Raw genomic sequence first — 20,149 nt, 5'->3', positions numbered from 1 at the left:
TTCTCTCTCTGTCACCTGTGATTGATCTGAAATTTTATCTCAATATGTAAACGTAGTACAAAATCACATACAGTTCAGCCTCAGGAAATACACAAAGTACCTCTGCAAGTCCCAATAATGCAACTGAAAGTTCATCTTCTGGGATTTGGCTATCATAAATCAGAAGATACTATCATTTTCCACTAAAAAGGGATGTGCTGGTGATGTGAGTGTTCTGTCTGCCAGTCTCTCATAAGAAGAATTTTAAGTAACCCATTCAGTTAGTGAAGGAAAGCAATAAGCAGTGATACAGAAAATCCATCAGCTCTCTTTGTCCTCTATGTGCACCTGTACAAGTGATTGGCTACCAAGTCTGTTATTTTAGGGGCGCTCCTTTCAAACCCACCTTGCTATCTCTTCTCGGTGGGCAGTCCAGTCACGAATGTAGTCTTCCTGCTCCTTTATCCTGTGCTTGAATGTGTTGCTGCTTTGAGCTGCTGTCCCAGCGCTCTGCAGTCGCGCGGTTTTCAGGGCTGGAGAGGTACGCAGACGGGTATGTTTAGGGGAATTACGGTTTGATCCGAATTCATCTTCTGAGGTGGAAGCATAATCTGTAGGAAAGCGCCTCCATCTTGCACTTACTAAATTAGTTTAATTATTAAAAAAGAATTATTATGGCATCTTTAATAAGAAAAAACATCATTATTTCAGTAACATCACAAAAATACACAACTATTTATTATCCATCCCCAGGTACCTCACAAAAGGTTTATTTACTACATCTTTAAAAGAAAGCTACAAAATTTGTGTTAAATAAAAAATATTGATTAATAAAAACATAAAACTAATGCTCTTTGTATAGTGATGGGTAAAGTAAGATGTAAAAGCCAGTGATTGTATATGAGCTCAAACCAACTGTATTACAAAACAAGGGCCCAATTCATTAACATTTAAGTATATAGTCAGATTGCACTTTTTCTGCAGATTTTTTTCCCGAATTTCATTCAAGGTTTACGTGATACACAAAAAAGAAAATGAAGAGATATGAAGGAGGGATGGAGCTGGCACCAAGCCTGGAATGCACACTTACATAAGGAAAGCACAAAATTCCTAGATGATGCATAGGTCTTTTCCAACTTTAATGATTCTATACTTATGTGTTTCTTTTTCTTATAGAAAAAGAATATGTAAAATTAATATTGTGTTATGAAAATCTGCAGCACATCCATAAGAAAAGCAGCCTCAGAGAAAGAAGTATATATTCTGCCATGCAGCACATAAAGCATTATACAGCCATGTTGCTGAGGACAGCCTGAAGTACAGGAGAACTGGAACTAAGTCGGAGGCTCTTGTCCCTTTATGAATTACTGAAGTCAAGAAAATGGATTTCAGATGTGCTGTCCTCAGACATTTCCATCAGGAAGAGATACCACCAAGTGTAAAGAAATCCCTATCACCACAACCTGCTAAATTGTTGCAGGGGATTTAATACCCCAAATGCATTGACATTCATAATGCTCTGTAAGTACTGCAGAAAATTAAATAACTGTGTGACAACTTATTGGTGATTGAAAAATAATAGAACCAAATGATGTAAATTGTTTTTAATATTAAAAAATGCAAGAATTAATAATGATTTCTCCTGATACATTAAAAAATGAATATTACAAATGAAGTATACACCAATATGAATTTAAGTAACAAATAATGGAAGTAATTTTTGTGTAAAGGAAAGATTATGGTATATAGAATATGACATTGGTATATAAGCTTACATCCCTTCCCTCATACAAATAATGAAGTTTCAACTACTGAAAACAAAAATATGCTTGTGTAATTTTTTCAGGTTTAAATGTGGGTTTCAAATTATGTCTAGTCCTACTTTTAAAAAAATTTTCTAACTTTATTGTAGTAAGTAACAATGTCTCCCCAGTCACTTTCTGATCTCTTTTTAAAGTTGTTTGATCTTAGGGAAGTAAAACATGAGCAGAAAAAGTACATTTTCCCACCAACAGCATGCAAGCAATGTGTGACCAAAGTCCAAAGAGATTTATGAGTTGGGCCCACATTTTTTCATCCATTTTTGTTTAAATTCTTTGTCCCAGTTCAAATTATAGTCTTCAAAATAATTATAAAATTTATTTTAAAATTTCTCAAGTGACATAGTTCAGCAACTCAACACTGTACAATGAGCATATGTAATAATATATTTAAAAACTAAAAATTGAATGAGAAGTGAAATATCAGAAACAGATTTGATTTCTAGTACTCTACCACTGTAAGTTTCAACATCAGGGTCTGGGTCTGGGAGAAGCTTGGATTTCTCTGTGTACAAAATAGTGTTTTATCATGTTAATTCGATTTAAAACATTCAGACTAGAAGCATTTGCTTATATAAAATATATTTATGAAATTAGTCTTAGCTCCTCTTTTCTACCCACACTTTTTTAGGAAAAGATTATACTTTCAATCAAAAATACTGAATTTTGTAACATTTCTTGAACATTTCAGAGATACTAACTGAAATGAAATAAATAACAATCATTTGTAACATTACATAGTATCATAAAACCCCTATTTTTAAGACCATTAAATTTTAAGGCCTTGAAATGTTGGGGTGTTGCATATGATCAGTTTGTTTCTCTTTAATATGAGTACAAAGTTACTGTAGGCCTAGCAGTAAAAATCTTGAAGTTGTGAAATTCATGACAAGCATATCCAAGCATGTTTCCCAGTTAGGTAGCTATATATTTGCATATATATGCTTTTAATACCATCTTTAAATTATGCAGGCCCAAAATGTCACTATAGTTTATGTACATTTCTGAAAGCTGTTGTGCAGTTGCTTATCTCAGACACCAAAGACTGTGAATATCAGTACCACTAACTAGAAAATCCTCCAAAACCCTGGCTAAAATAATCAGCACTCAAACATAATTTAGTGACTACTCTGTGAGAAGTATAATGTCCTGACAACCATTAAGCTGGCAAGTTTGGTGATTTGGACAACATACTCTCACTTCAAAGATCTGAGAATAAATTTTATTGCATATATTCCTTATACTACTTAGAAAATATTCTACTCTCATTGAGGCACTGACTTCTCAAGGTGCATCCACTTCCAAGCTCCTACTACTAAAATGTACTTAGTAAGGGTTTTTTCTCCACTATCAATTTCTTTTCCCCCACAGTTACCTCAACAGCTTTGATCAACCTATCTGCCAGCTATTTGCAATGACAGCTAGGTCAGCAAGCCAGCAGAGCTGCCAAACACAGCTGGCTGCTCAAAGTCTCTGTTCTGACTCAATGCCTAATGTTACAGTTGCAGCTTAGCAGCTTGCATGAGGTCTGATCCTGCTGTTTGTATTCCCGATACACAGCTCCTTCTGTAAGATCATTCTTCAATTCCCCTCTGTTGTGAAAGTAGGTCTTTGGTCTCCTCTGTTTTTATTGATCACACTCTACTGTTTGATGATGCAGTGCCTTGATCAGACCTTTCACTTCTTGTGTTATAAAGTTACTAATTCTGCTTCACGTGTCTTCACAGTGTTCTCAGTTATCAAGCCTCCGACCACAGAAACACTCTGGTAATAACTTGAATGCTAACAGTTCTCACCCGAGAAGTTCCATTTATCTGCTTGCCCTTTCATATAAAAGTAAGCAATACTTCACTGCATCAAGGATTAGAAATAATTCTTGAAATTACAGACTGGCTGCTAGCTCTGACAATTTTAACCCTACCATGCTGCAATTCATCCACATGAAGTACAAGACAATAAAAAAAACTCCAGAAACTACATCTTATTATTGCTCTCTTTTTACAGGTATCTATGTCTGAACATTGATTTGGGAAGTGCAGAAATAACTTTCTCTTTATGGGCTGGATTTAAGAGGCTGCCAATGTTTACTGATCTACAATGTGGTAGTAGTAACTGACCTCTGATGAGATAACCCATAGAACATATTTAACATTTCAAGAGCAGCTAGTCCTCTGGTAAAGGGAACAAAACCCTAAACCCAATACTGGTAATAATCATTCATTTTCCAGTCTTTCTACATCCAGGGAGAGAAGAAAATCCATTCCTGTTACACCTTGATTAAATGTGCCTGAAGTAAAACATATTTGAACTGTTGAAGCCCTTCATTAGTACTTTCCAAAAGTGCTAAAATTAATTGTTGACTTTTCTAGAAACAAAATTTAATTGAGGAATTAAAAGTGGCCTATATGTAGTTGGAGATGCATTTATACATATACTCCTATATACACTAGATTATGCCACTTTCAAAACAATTCAGATTTTCCTAAAGTATACTCAAATTAAATCAGTAAAAAAATTATACAATAACGTTACTGATACAGACAAAATTCAGAACTCTAAATCCTAAACAGCAGTAATAATATTTTTTACTTATATAGTAACAAGACCTAATTGGTTTATTTAGTGATGATTTTGTTTTGAAAGTATCTGACTGCTTCATTGATTGCTTTCACATTCTGGCCTTTACATTGACTGGCTTCTCCATTGATATACATTAACTGATACAGTTTTGTAAGACAGAAGCTATTACTACTGTAGATTTTTCCAACAACAGTCTTTTAAAATTACCTAGATTATTATGTTGGGGTAATCATGAGAAGATGACATCTTTTCTCTCTTGAAAACAGTGTTTTATACAAGCTACAGTAAACTTTGACTGTGGGACATAGGGAAATGAACATTTAGCAAAGACAACAAAGTGACAGACTAATAGAGTGAGAAGAGAAAGATACACTCACTTCCCTTAACAGAAGCAGCAAACCACTTCAATGCAGCAACCTGGGGAAAGTTTAGGAAGCCTGCAATACTTCACATGGACACAAAACTCAAAGTTCATACAGAGTTTTGTGAAAAACAAAAAGCAGTGAAGTGACAAAAATATCTGGGCTTTACCTTTTCAAAAATCAACATTATCATAATGTGAACTAGTATTCACTATTTAAATAAACATATAGAAGTCTTAACTGACACTTCCTTACCCTAGCATTGCCATCTTTTAGGCTGCATCATCAATTCAAAATTTTGATTAAAACTGAAAACATGCTGCTTTTCCAATTATATCTTACAAGTAAAGACTGAATTTTTATTTGAAGTGTCATCTGTTTTGGGTACCTTTGTAGACACCTGTCATAGAATCAGAGTCAACTCTACAGTTCAGCAATGCATCACAGCAGAAATTTCTATTAAGCCAATAAATGACACAGCAAAACTAACTACCCGGGGAATACACAATGCTAAGAATCCTGACATGGTCCACTTGTGATACACAAGCAACAGAAGGACAGCGGGAGTGTGGGAAATTAGGTATCATAGTGGTTTATATCAAGTCTGAATGGGACTTGATATAAAGTATATCTACATGGGATGTAGAAAATGTAGAAAATCCTATGTATATCTACACGAGATGTAGAAAAATTTCAGTGCACTACAACACTGGAAGCTACTCTATTAATTTTATTCTGAGACTGTGGATTGACTGCAAATATGGTAAAGCTCGTAGCATGATAATTCTAAAAGCAATCAGACATTTATTCTAGATACTCATTTCACAAGAAAGTTCACTTTTTTATAATTACCATATTTTATTTTGATAGAATTAATATCTGCTGTTGAAAAAAACCTACCAGCTTTCACACTGCTTGCACTAAGAATGCTATGTTAACTTCTAACAGAATAGTAGTTAAAATTTGTAGATTGTACAGATTTTTCCTTCCAAATATAAGACAAGGTAGAGTAACCACCATACCAAGGAAGATCAACATGATCTGGGAATCATGATGAAATCATAAATCGCCACGATTTCGAACACAAAATGGGAAATAATCCAAGATAAGGCAAACCCTTTAAAAGAAATTTCTTTATGATATTTAGTTAGGTAGTACATAGTTTTTCAATTCATTACTTCAACATTATTATTCTTGTAAAAAAATCTCTGATTGCCTATTTAAAGCCTACCTTATATATAAATATTATTTCTTCTATGTACTAAATAGTGTTGCTGACCTTCTGAACTTCTACTACCATGATTTGAGCAAAGAGATCTTGGGTATGTTTCTGCACTAAAACAAATGATTGTTGATGCATTTGACTGTCCCAGTTCAGTTCTGTCTTAGTGGTCTCAAGATGAAAGCATATCCAAAGAATAAAAGGATTACAATTTCTTGGCTTTATGATTTTAAATGAGAAACCTCCACAAGACCTACCACGGAAGCCTCTTATTCCAAATAAAAAAACTGCATCAACTAAAACTCAACAGTTTCATAAGAGTCCTTTCTTAAACAATTTCTTTTAAAAATCCACGTTAAAAACGTCTAGTATTGTATAAAATTATTTCAAATAATCTCACATACCTGTGGGAGAATTATGAGCCGAAGCCAAGGATTTGGATTTTGAATCCGAAAGTCGAGAAATACTATTGGCTCGAGTTCTAGCAGAAACTTTAGCACTATCTCCTCCTGAGAGCAGCCTTGAACCACTTCTGATGATTGCCTCTGGGGTACGTGATGAGGCAGTGCTCCTGGTTATTGTTGCTTCAGAATCGCTACGTGCTGATAAAGAGCCAAGCCGATTTCTGCGTGGTTGAGCGAGTAAATCTATTCTGGAAATATTCCTCCTCCCCGATGGAGGTTTTGATGTAGAACTTGTAGTGGACACTTCGGAAGCGACTGAAGCCTTATCGGCATCAGCAAGCTCGCTATCTGAGACTTCACCAAGGCGTGCTCTGCGCAAGAGAGAAGTCCTTGTGGGACGAGGTCTTGGAAGAGTGGTAGATTTACTAGACTGCCCAAGTCCCACAGGAGAAGTTTTTGATTTAGCTGACTTTCCTTCCATCTTGGAATGTACAAGTTCATCTGCTGAGGCAAAAGGAACTCTTCCATGTGATTTGCCAGAGTAGGTTTCCTGGTCAGATGATAGGATATCAGAAATGGCAGAATGAGGTACACTGGATGTTTGGTCATCATCTGTTAAATCTACTGATGGTTGCCTCATTCTTCCACTGGATTGCACAGTTTTGCGAGCCTCAGCTCTAGACCCACCATCTGAAGATCGACTCTTGGTTTTCTTTTCAATCTTTTCTCTAGCACTTGTAGAAGATTTTAAAACATCCTTTGAAGGGGAACCAGTGGAACATCTATCTTTATATAAGTTTGTAAAGCTCTTCCGCTTCTGTGTGGATTTTCTTTCGGCGTCACCAGTAACTAGACTGATTGTGCTGGCTGTATCAACATCTGATTCTGGTGATATGGAATTATCTCTGTTATAACTAGGAGTGTCAGGACCTTCATCAGTTTTATTTTCTTCACGCAATTTAGCTTCAAGAAATGCCATTACAGCTTCTGTGTCTTTTAAAATGAGTGTTGTATCTATACTGGAATCAGTGTCCATCGAATCACTTCTGTCACGTAACCTGTTTGCAGATACTAAAGGGGCAGCAGAACCACTCTGCTTATTAATGTGAGGAATAAGTTCTATAGGTATATTTGTGCTAGGCTTATCTATAGTAAAGCTACCTTGCCTCACTAAGGGTTTTGAAGATTCCTTTTTGTCTCCTCCAAGTACTTTAGGACTTTGTCCTCTAATGATTTCCTCATTTTTTCTTCTTTTTCCCTCAATCTGTGCCAACTTAATTTCTGCTTTATCTGTAACATGTCCAGGAGCATTTTCTTGATTATCCAAAGTTTTGGGTGACATAATAATCTCCTCCCTACCTTTCTCAATCTGGTTTGCAGCAGATTTTGTAGAGGATAATTTTGAGGGTGTCCAGTGTCCTTGCTCCTTTCTTTCTTGTTGTTGAATTTTTGCTAAAGCTTGTTTCACCACAGAAGTTTCTCTGCCAGTTTCAACTCTCTCTTTACTAGAAGAGCTAGGAAAAGAAAACACTTTGTCTCCAGTAGCTTTGGGTGAAAGACCATTCATTGTTCTGCTTGACTTAGCATCTGAGGCACGAGCTGGAGTTTCTTTCTCCTGAAGTTCAGTGTCTTGCTTTTCACCTATTTCTGACCTCTGATGAGATATAGTTTTTGGTTTTAAATTTTCATTTACTTTCTCCTCTATGGGAAGCTGTGGAAGTGTCCTCCTCTTTCGCTCACCTTGGCTGGTCATGGAAGCAGCTGAACCAGCACTTCTGACAGAAATACCAGACTCACTGATGTCTGTATCTAAAAGTGAAAGAGAAAAAATTATTTGAGAAGATATTCAACAGGCAAATAGAAAGATTAAATATTTAAGACTGCATAAGGCTAATACAACATAAAACAGAACTGAAAACGTCATCAGTCCATCCTGCTGTTCTATGGCAAGATCAATTAATTACATTTAGACATGTACAAAAACATTTAATGAACTCTTGTAGCCAGCTGAATCATACAAAGTTTTTATGATCTCACAGTAGGTTAAAATAGGTAAGAAATCACTGTTATATCAATCAGTACACCATTACAACAGGAAGTAGAAAGCAAGTCTTACATTCCTAAATACTTTTAGGACCAGCTTTCAAAATTACTAAAAAAAGATCCTCCTTCTTCCTCCCTACCTGCCTGTTCCACAGCTCAAGGTCTGTCTCAGGGACAGACTACAGCCTCTCCCTGCGAGAGGCAAGAATCTGCAGTGCTGGCAGACACTTCTCAGCAATATTGAAAATCCCCACTCATGAGCAAAGAAATTACTATGGCTGAGAAAGAAAAAATAATGGTTTTTATCCCAAACAAGACACTGTAGTATAAAAATGTATGGAAAACGTATACAAAGCATCAAAAGAATGCAGTATTACTGCCAAAGCACTTTCACTGAATTCTCAGTGTACAAAGAATGAATGCTCCATTGGCAGAAAAGCATGGGCATCCCATGGATTGTTGCAAGGAATAACTGTTTTAGAAACCAAAATTAATTTTTGCACAGTGATGATGACAGTGCCCTCCTTGCCCATTTAACAAACACAGCAGCTGTGCTGTCAGAAACAAGCCTTTATTACTCAAAGGTGATATAAATTATCTATGAATTGCTCTGACTTTGAATATTTGGAGAGAAAAAATTCTTTTTGCAGTTCATTTGTCTGCTGTTGCAATATAATGTGACACATTTAGTAACACGCATCTGTCAATTCCCTTTCTTGCCAGGAGAAATCTATAAGCAATTGCTCTGTATACCCTGTTGGGACTTTCCTATCACAGCTTGCCACCAACATTGGTTGCTCCAGGAGTAAGAACTGGAGTATAGGGTTTCTCTCCCTGAAAGAGTCCTCTAAGCAATTAATTGAATATCAACAATCATACTGTATGTATACTTGCTACTTTCTATCCATGCTCTTCAATCTATCTTCTCTCTTTGCAGTGTCAAACCTTTGATGAAGAATGCAAAAGGACTCACAGCTTTTTTTTTCCTACAATCTATTTAAAACACTGATTTGAGAAACAGTAAGTACCTCTGAAATCTAAGCAAGGTTTTCTAATTCCAGGACTGATTTTTTTCTTGAAAATTATGAAACAAATTGAAGGTTTAATAAAAAGCAGTATGATTGCCATCTGTGAAAATTGACCTTTCTCAGACATGCCTACTAAATCAAATATTTTATCCATATATAAGCATGTAACTTGCTTTTTGGTGAATTTCAAACAGCCTTTAGTAAAAAAAAAGGCGTGGAACTGTTTAGCATCATGTTTGGCTAAATATATATTATGTGAAGTTTAAATACTAAGATTTCTAAAGAAGATACAGGCATCTAAGTCAACAAGACATGTTTTCTGAATTGGTTTTTAGATGTACGTACTAAATTTTATTTTTATTACACCTTTGGTGCTTTAGTGCTTTGGTACTTTGAATGCTTTATTTCCCCTTTAGTATTGTAGAATTCTTGCAGTACAGCTATGCACTACACAGTAGTTACTTCACTTTATCTCTTATCTTAGTTCTCATAATGGTAAAAAAAGCCTGTATCTCTCCAAAGAGATGCCTACTAGATGAGGTAGTGCCTCATCTGAAAGTGACCCTTTAAAAACACTACAGAAAACAAAAACCACCAAAGCTCCCGATTAACCATGCAAAGGATCAGTCTCAATAGTGATGATTTTAAGTGTCCTGAATGTACACAATCCTTTCAAATAGTGCAAAATTTGCTCTTGATTTCCATTATTCTGTGTGTATGAGATAATTTAATTTTTCCCCTTTCCATCTCCTTTGACTTTTAGTATCCTAGGCAAGTTCAATGCTTATGAGGGGAGAAAAAGCTACAACAGAAGCAGTGGTTGCTGATAAGAATTTTTTCATGCATTGGTATAGATACATGCATTGGTACAGATACATGCATTATGCAACATCAAAATCAAAACTTCTTTGTACAACTTCTCCCAAAGATGATCACAACCTCTAAAGTGAAATTTGCAGGAAGAAAAAAGGAGAAGTAAGGCAAGTAACTCATTTATAGTCAAGACTGTAGATACTAAAGAATAAACCATTTCAAAATCAGAAATGTGAATAATTAAACTATGGAGAGACATGCCCTGAACATCTGGCAGTCACAAGAAAGGGAGATAAGGTTGTTCATTGCTAAAGAGAAAGTTTCTGGGTTTTTCAAGAAATATCAAAGGTCTCCTGTATTTCCAAGATAAGGAAGGATGTTATGCTTCACCTGAAGTCTCTCAGGTTGGATTGTTTAATAATCATTACACTGAAGTCCAATGTAGACTAAGAAAAATATAAGGAAAGAAACATACTATCCAGACCAACCCAAACTGTATTTAAGTGAAAGTTTCTCTAATATTAAACTGTTTATAAACTCTCCTGTTTTAGTAACATTCAGTGTAATACCGGCACTCAACTGCCATGCAGACACCACTACTGCTGAGCTTGTTTTTATACTGTTTCTGCTTAATGAAACAGTAGAATCTTACATGAAATTGGGGCATTAGGACTAAAAAAGCTGATTAAGTACAGTACATAATCATTATTTTCTCCCTTTCACAGGTTTTTCAGCATAAATTATGACAATAAGAACAGTTTTTAATACCATTTTCTAATGGAGCAGGCACAGAGGACTCCAATCTCAAGTCATCTTGGTCATGACGTGTGTGATTAGCAGCCAAACTGGCCCACTGCGATACCCAACGTTTACTTCCAAGGTTAGTAGTGCCTTCCTAAGAAAGAAAAAAACAGCAGAAGAAAAATTGTAACTGTTTGGTAAAAAGCATGCCATCTTTCCAGACTTCTTCTGAATAGATAGGTCAGACACTATTTTCCTGGAGGAAGTTGAAAAAAATAGTTTACCTCAATAAATAGAGTCCCCAGCTCTAGAATGGCAAACAACAAACAAAATCTATATAGCTGCTGAATCAGTACCAAATAAACAATAGTTCCTAGTGCAGTGAACTTTTAAACACCAGAACCTATATAAAATGTATCAGAACATGTGCTAATTCTAAGATCAGCTTATTTCAGTCCTCAGCTCAGAAGTGCAGGAAAAGTACATGGGGCATGGGGGTGTGTTAAAAAATTAAAAATGTGCTTCAGGAAGACAAGAAAGTGACATTTTACCGGTTTAGAAGACCCTCTTGTCCAGATGAAATACTGTATTTACTTCATTACAGAAAGATTACCTTAAGGACTGAAAGAGTAATAACTTATGATGGAAATGAAAGGAAGCTCAGATTATTTGTTTGGCCTAAACAAAAAAAGAAGCGAAGATTAGTTTTAAACCATCCTACTGCGTAACAGTGAAGTCATCAATATTTTACAATTTTTTGTACCTAAACCAGAAAGAAAATTAATTTTGTTTCGTGGTGGCATGCCTTTTGAAATCTTGAAAATTTTTTAAATGTAAGAAAAGCATAAAATTAAAATATCTTCTTGTGTTACTAAAGCATCCTTTTTTCAAAACCTGATTTCTAATTATAGTGCAATGTTACTGTCTTATCAAATATCTTACAGTCTCTCTTGCTTACATCTCCAAAAAACATCACCAACCCTTCAAATCTTCACACTTCTATTCAAAACACTGATTTTTGCCTAATGCCTTAACTACTCTTAGATTCTAGTCTTTGACCAGGAAACAACACTATACATGCTATAAAAATTATTTAGAAGAACTAGAATGGTGAACAATGTCACCTATTATATGACAACTTCTTTCAAATTAAAAGTTACTCAGACATTTGAAAAGCTTGAATTTATGATCCTGAATTTCTCCTGATTAATGCAAGTGAGTGCAACATCATGAATCTCCTCCAGAATATCATGAATGTAGTAGATCAGAGATGCAGCAAGTAATTTTTTAACTATTATGCAAATTACCATATTTTGAATTAATTTTTAATCAAAATATTATAAAAACAAAATGCTATAAAATTCAAGTCTAACAACAGCAAAGGAAGGCAATTCAATGTTTTTGTTATTTATGGTCATTTCTGAAAACAATGCAAGACAATGCCAGTAAGAACATTACAAAAAACACAAAGCATTTATGCACTGACAACTACTGAAACCTCATTCTTCTTTCCAATCACTAATCTCTCTTTTCCTGTGTGTACTAGTGAACTTCTAGCTAATGAAACAACTAATTATTGCCAAATCCAAACACTATAGATGTACCAATCATCTTTGCAACAGAAAATTTCAACTAGTTCCTTCCATACCACCTAACCAATTCCAGAGATACAGATATGTGTCAGAAATCTGAATTCTACTTCACAATGCAGAAACTTATTAAGATTTTGCAGAATAACTGCAGTAAAACAACATGCTAAATTATTTTTCTCTTGTAATTACACTGCCAAAAAATGGTTTCTACATAGCAGTGAATGTAAATATGTGCTTTGCCAATTCTCTGTATATACAAGCACAAACATCAACAAAAACAGGCCGTTTCTTTTCATAGTAGTTTAAGCGCATCCAGAAGGTGTAAGGTTTATAAAACACATACCTAAAAAGTCACGTTCAGATATCCTAATGTTCTTCCTATATTCCATATCAATTTGCATCTTACAGGCTCTCAAGTATGCAATCCTCCAAATCTTCTCTTGAATACCAAAAGCAATTTCCTAATATTTCAGAAAAGCTGAGATCCAGCCTATGAGATACCAGCCTTTTACCTTCATGTTAAATCTGCTTTCTCTTATGCTTATTGCACATACAAAGTCAATAGGAGTAAGAAATCTTTTGAAAATGTAACAATGGATTTCTGTGGATTATTATTCAGCCTGAAGATCTAGGGCTTCAGCCTCCACATCTGAAAAAAATCCACAGTGTCCACACATTACACCTGAAAGCATGTCCAGCTCTTGGCATTTCAGAGCAGCCTAAATTTTCTTTTTAAATAAATTTCAACAAGGTGAATAAAATTAATAAAAAAATTAAATGTCTTTTCAGACACATAACTCTAGACAGTTCAAGTTGTAAGAATCATATTATTTCATCTTTTCATAAGTTGCTGTCTTGAAAGCAGTTCTTTCCTCCTCACTGTACCTGCTTCAGAACCATATGCCTCTGGGGTGATGATCATTTACAGACTTCCATACATTATTTATTTACAGGCAATGTCTTCAAGTTATTCCTGGAACAACACTGACACCTATCTTTAACAGTTCTTTCTCTCTTCTATTACACTTACTCCATTTACACATGAAAACCCAGCAATCGCATCCATCTCAGCTGTTACTTTGCCAGACTAATTGAACAGCGCGGATCTGTTCTTGTACGGTAAATCTCCATTCCTGTAACAATCTTTGTACCTTCTCTAGACCGGTATCCACCCTTCTTGACCAAGAATGTTAACAATTCTAGTGCTATTATTACAGGGGAAGCTTCACTCTGCCGATAACACTGCCCTTTTCTGCTGGTAATACACTTCCTGGGTTCTATTCAAGAGTCCTATTTGCCTTTTCACAACCCTGTGATATTGGTGATACATCACCCTACGTTTCAGTATAGCATCTAAGTTCAAACAAAAGTAACTATCAAACTTCAAACTAAATGGATTGTTCTGCAGGACAGAAAATTAGAGTAATTTGAGAGGACAAACAGAAGGAAATATAATCTCTAAATACTCCACTTTTAAGAAGCAATAGAGAAAATATTTACATTTATGAAATTCAATATTCAGAATGTCAGTAGTATCATTTATCTGATCTTCAGTGGGAAAGACATAAAGTAGGCATTCAAAACAATAAAAGGAACATTTTAGTCAATGGCACTGATGACCCTACAGATGAAGAACCAGGTTTCTAACTGAGCTTTAGTCTTACAAAAAAAAAAAAAAAGAAAAAAAATCCCCAAACGAACCAAAAAACTGAAGCACATCAAACACAATGTTGATAAACCATTATTCAAGAACTGTGTTTAGCACAGACAATTGACCACTGAAAATTAAATGGAAATTGGATGGACGGATGATAGCCCAAATGCCTGCAGTATTTTTACTAACCAAACTCAGAGGTAAGAACAAATATTAAGAACAACAACAACAACAACAACAATATTATCTTTGTTCTTTATTTACTTAATTTTTGTTCTTTAATCACACCTACCTTGGTTGGCAAGTGGCAGCTTATAATATAGAAAATAAAAACGTTTAAATATTTTAAATAGATGGATTTAGTATTTTCATTGCCTATATGTAATCACTGAAAAGGCAAGAACCAGTGTATTCAGGTTCAGTCCAACTGTGTCAAGACATTCACTCTGCATTTTACTTTATTTATGACACATGCTACACAAAAGTATTTAAAGACTGTTGTATCAAAGAAAAAGCTGAGAACTTCTTTAACAAGAAAAGCATTTCCAAACATTTTATTAATGATACTTCAAAAGCCCTGTAAAGCTAAGATACTTAAGTTCAGAAGAAGCTTTCAACCCCTGAATTGACTCTAGATGACCCTGTCCTGCCTTGGCAGTGGGGTTGGACTGCATGGTCTCCAGACGTGTCTTCCAACCCTAACTATTCTGTGATTCTGTAAAACTGTTTCTATAAAGTCTTTGTAATTTCCCAGGCCATCTTTTCCATCTTCTTGAATAGAAATATCTTAGATTTTTATTCTTTGCTTTTTCTATGCCAATCATGTTCTGAATTCACCTCATTCTGCTAATCATGTATCGGAATAACTGTAAAGGACAGCTGGAGTAAGCTCCACCCACAATCTGAGTGGATGCAAAACTGGAACACTGAGCTGCCCTGACGTTACCTGACTATTTAGCCAAGATCTTCAATAAGGTTTATAAACTTATGATCTGCAGCTTAGTAATGCAGTAAGTCTTCCAAAACCTACAAGCAGAAAAGGTTGTAAATGAGAACATAACCCACATACTTAACAAATCAAACACATTTGCCTCTCCCCTTCCTACTGACTAAACAGAGTGCAAGTTTTGCTAGTAAGACTTTAAATGTCTTTAAATGACTTTAAACAATCTTCTCTCAGTAGTTATCCTCATTATTGCTTTCCCATTATTTCCGTATAAAAGACACCTCTAATTTTCTGAACTAGCTTCCCTTGGACTCCTACATATCTATCAACCGACATCTACTTTTAACCTTCTCTAGTAAGCTTTCTTCCACCTTCATCTGTCAACTCTTCTTACACTAACCCTTGCCCTAGCCACATTGCTTATGTCAGTTTTGCTCCTTGACTTACTGAATAATTTTCATTTTTTCCCCTATCATCATGCCTTGTAATATTTTAAATTATGCTAATAACCTATTCTCTCCCACTATATAAAGACCCTTTAATGCAGCAAAGCAGTCACAGTAATAAAGCAGCATAATTCTTGTAATTTCCACCTAAATCAAAGCAAGTTTTAGTATATTACTGCCAGAAGGTTTCTTAAATCTGCTGTATGATTGCAGAAGTAGTCTCAGTCTTCTAAAAACAAATTCTTTTATTTGTAAAGTTGACACCTGAAAAGATCAATTATGTTCATAAAACAAATAATATATTCTTCTTCTGCTTATGTAATTATAAAAGTGAAAAAAATAACAATACTCTTGAAAACTGACAAGGCACAAAAGAGCTGAGTGCTGCAAAAGGCATGAAAAAAAAGAGAGAGAAAGAATATGGTTACAGATTTGTGCAAGCAAGCGAGGTGAAAAACCTTCCACAGGATATGCCTGTGCTGTATGGCAATACTTCACTTGAGGCTATAGCCTTAGAGAAACTAGGCAAAAGTACTAATCTAGACACAGTGACATACTTAGTGTCTCAAGGCTTTGCAGTAGCTAAAATAGAACCATGAGAAAATACACCTCCAGGAGAAACAGATTTGTAGATACTAAAATCAATGTATTTGCACGGCAGGCACATCAAGTAATACTTTAAGCTCTTGATATCTTCCAAAAAATTGCTTATTTATAAGGTTTGCTAAATTACAGGACCATACTTCAGAAACAGTTTGCCAAGGGAGTTAGACATAAGTGTTATGTGCTTCATTGCTGTTGCCAGTTGATTCTGCTCCACTGTGATCCTGTTCTGTTCCAGACACATTTCAAGCTAGTTTATTCATCACAATGATATCAGAATGCCTCCCAAGATTTCAATATGAAATACGATAAATACATTGTGTATATATTCTAAGTCATATATAAAGACAGGCATTTTCCTCTGTTTAATCTTTTACCACCTGATTAAGTTGTACTGTGTCTGAATCAACTAATGTAAATGACTTGTCATGAGTGACACTTCACTGAAGAACTTAAACCAAGAATGTAAACACCTAAAGTCCTCTGGCTTCAGAGAAAAAAATCTGAAAAGTATTATCCACCATTTTTTTTCCTAGATGTCTTTGTATCATGCATTAAGTGCACACATCTACTTTCTGAATTTTAATATCATTACTTGCTTTGGGCTATAAAACATAACCAGCTTTTCCTCAGTTCTGCTGAAGAACTTATATGAAGTATATATTGTGCAAAGTTATGTTGTTGCAAGGAAACTTCTGCTACATTTCCAATACACTGGTGTCAGTGCACATAGAAAGGTAGCCAAGTTTTAAAACACCTCCAGCAATGAATTATACCTGCCTCTGACAGAGAAGCTTTGATGATGCAATAAAGGCTTAGGAGAAATAAAATACTTATAGATCTGAGTTAATATTTTCCAGGCAAAATTTTGTTTCCTGTTTAACACTTACTGGTCAGTTCTTAGTGCTCTCTTTTAGTGGAAGAAAAAAGAAGACCGTCAAAAATTAAATTCTACCTCTGTGTCAAGAAATCCAGTTGTACTCAGTGGTCTTTTTTCTTCCAGCACTACTGTAGCAGAATTTATAGCCCAATCTTTTACTAAATCTTTCTGGTTCTCGTTGATAACAGGCCTATTATAATCCTGGCTGTCATCCACTCCAAATACCTGAAAATGAAACAAACCATTACATTCATTAACCCAATACCATCCTGATACAATGTTCAATGTTAATGGATGGATGGTGGCATGCTGGATAGTGAGTATAAATAGGTTTTATTGTATTATGCTTATCTCTCAGTGCAATCTACAAATTAAATAGAAAAAAAATCTACAACAATTATTAAAAAAATGTGGAAGTCTATATCAACACTGTGAAAATTCAAAAAACTGCTAGTTGGAATGGTCAGATATGAAAAAATGACACTTTGATGAAAGGAACAAAATATAAAAGCAAAATCATTGCAGAACCCATTTTACCAATTAAGGAAAAAACCCAATAACTAGAATCACCAAATTTTCAGATTTTTGTTATTATCTAATAAGAATAAGAAATACAAATTCTTGCATTTGCCATTAATATGCTTATTGAATTATTTCCCTAATACAAACAAAATTTCAGTGTTTCAACTGTAAGAGATTTGGCAGATGTTAAAAGTCCACCAGGTCTTATGAATCATGTAGATTCATCTCATCCAAGACATGAGTTGGTATAGTTCTTTTACTACTCTATTTCCTAATAATGCTTGAATTAATTTCTTCTGCTTATGCCAGAATAATTTTCCCATGACATTTTAAAAACATTGCTCAGAAAAATATACCAGAAAAACATTATTACTAAGGCAATTTAGTAATAAGAACTTTAGCAGGAGAACCACCATACGGTTTGTCAAATTTCTCATGAGTCATAGAAAACTGGGAATTATGAATTGCTTTCAGAATTAATGTATAATCAAACACATCTTAAAAAATAGCTGTATCTTGGAAACATGTAACTTATAAAATTTGCAAATTTCTGTCTAAGAAATAAATTCACTACTTTACTACTACGGGCTTTAGACATCAAAAATTACAGAATAAAATGAACCTCCCAAACACATTAAAACTGGCTGCCAAAAATTAACAGTTAACATCAAAAATTGTTTTGTTATCTCCACAGATGTTATCCTCCTGCAACAAGCACTACTAGTGCAAAATAGGAAAAGGTGTACAGAATTCTTTTTTTCTCCAAAGGTGTGCTGTAATTCAGTTTTCCACAGCAAAGCTAGAGAACTGGTTTATTACTATTCTGAACAAGGTTAGTGTCTTCAAAATGGATTCACCACTAGATGGCCACAAACCATAATGTTGTCAGCTTCTGAGAAGCAGACAAAGAGAAAAGTAATAGTTAAGCACCCTGTCATTCAACTCCTTATGCTAGCTGTACAGGAAGTCCTTGCTACAGCATTACTACATTTAGACCTGAGGAAATTTTCTCAAATGCACTGGATTTGTTTTTTGCTCTCATGAGAAAAGCCTGCTTTCCTGACATCTTAAAATTCAGGCAGCACTCCCTGAATTTTCAAGTTATACATAAATCCTATCTATAGTCTCTGGACTAGAAGTTGCTTAACATTATTTACAAAACATTTGCTTTCTTTTTATAAAAATAGAGTGTTAAAACTTAAATTTTTGTTTTCATTATATACTTCTGATTTGTACAGTTGTAGCAATTTTTGAAGATAGAAACCAGTTACTGTCCACTGACACCTTTCTTTGAATATATCACTATTCTGCAGAGACTTTTTTCTTTGTGTATTATAGTTTCATTGATTAAAGAATTTTATATGTTCTTTTAAGTGAAACTAAATTCTGGTATTATCACATATGCACCAGAAGGAAAATATGAATTCCACACTTCCATATCTAATCGGAACTACAGCAACAAATTGGTGCTTATAAAATGCTTCCTTTTATCTGACAGTACATTCATTTACCATGCCAAATTTCTTTACTTGTATCAGAAATAATGCTTCTTTCGGTCTTACCTTTTCTAGTACTGAACTCATGTTCAAGCAAATTTTGTTATTCTTCTTCTATTACTGAAATTACTGCAAAACCAAATTTGAATATTGCCTATTTTTTTTCTGTGAAAGGTAATATGAATACCATTAAGACCCAAGTAATAGCACTCCTAATGTTCCTTCTCTATATACAGTAGGCATATCAGAAGAGATAAGAAAAAAATATCTGTCAAGTAAAACATCTTCTTCAATAAAAGTATATTTTTGTACTGCAATGTCATTCTACATTTGATGTGTGTATGCACCTGTCCTAAGTTCCACTGCTATACAACTGCAAAGCTCCTCTTCTCACAAGAAAGAAGAGATGCACGTAAGCGTGATGTAGCCCAAAGACTAAATTTCAGACTTGTGATATATAAAAAACTATTTAAAAGATTGTTAATAACACATAATAAAGAATTTAAATACTAAAATTATTCACAACATAAAACAACTCACGTATTTGACAAAATGTAGATCATTACTTACACACCTGTCACACACCAGCAGAAAAGCAATACTATCAGAATTTCAGGAACCAATCCATAGACTCCATTTATCAAATAATGAGAATATACCCTCAATAGAAACAGCCATGGAATAGCTTGAATGTTTCTGCTGGAAATAATCTCTCTACCATCTAGAAAATGCAATTTGTACTTTCTGGGCTGCTACAATATCGTATGTGTGCAAAGAGTGGGCTGTTGTGACTGAAGCCTGGATGGATAGACTTGTAGCTTCCTACAAAGACTAGATTACATTTTTCAAGGCTTCCAATTCTTTAGATGTTTCTGCTCTTTAAATACCTCCATGACTGCAAAGTCATTTAAGGAAAGCCTAGGAGATAATCAAAGCAAAAGAATTCTGAGGAAATGCTAATGACACATATTGCTGCATCTCTCATCTATTTAGAGAGAAAGACTGAAGTTTCTTTCTG

General features: G+C 34.7%; 1 protein-coding gene across 9 annotated transcripts in view; it reads right to left on the bottom strand.

Annotated features, from left to right (window-relative positions):
- The window catches only part of CEP170 (centrosomal protein 170), a 92,298-nt gene that overhangs the window by 14,166 nt on the left and 57,983 nt on the right, over positions 1 to 20,149 (bottom strand). For 4 of the 9 annotated variants that reach the window (XM_053973807.1, XM_053973809.1, XM_053973812.1 and 1 more), the window contains exons 11-15: positions 17,189 to 17,338; positions 11,020 to 11,146; positions 6,368 to 8,176; positions 2,254 to 2,304; positions 386 to 620 (exon numbers count right to left, since the gene is read on the bottom strand). In XM_053973807.1, coding sequence (XP_053829782.1) covers positions 386 to 620; positions 2,254 to 2,304; positions 6,368 to 8,176; positions 11,020 to 11,146; positions 17,189 to 17,338 — 2,372 coding nt within the window. The remainder of the gene's footprint in view (positions 1 to 385; positions 621 to 2,253; positions 2,305 to 6,367; positions 8,177 to 11,019; positions 11,147 to 17,188; positions 17,339 to 20,149) is intronic. The other 5 variants (XM_053973810.1, XM_053973811.1, XM_053973813.1 and 2 more) reach the window with 4 other exon arrangements.

This window comes from Vidua macroura, chromosome 3, assembly GCF_024509145.1.
Source record: "Vidua macroura isolate BioBank_ID:100142 chromosome 3, ASM2450914v1, whole genome shotgun sequence".
NCBI classification, from domain to species: Eukaryota; Metazoa; Chordata; class Aves; order Passeriformes; family Viduidae; genus Vidua; species Vidua macroura.
This window is presented reverse-complemented; position numbering and strand designations above follow the sequence as displayed.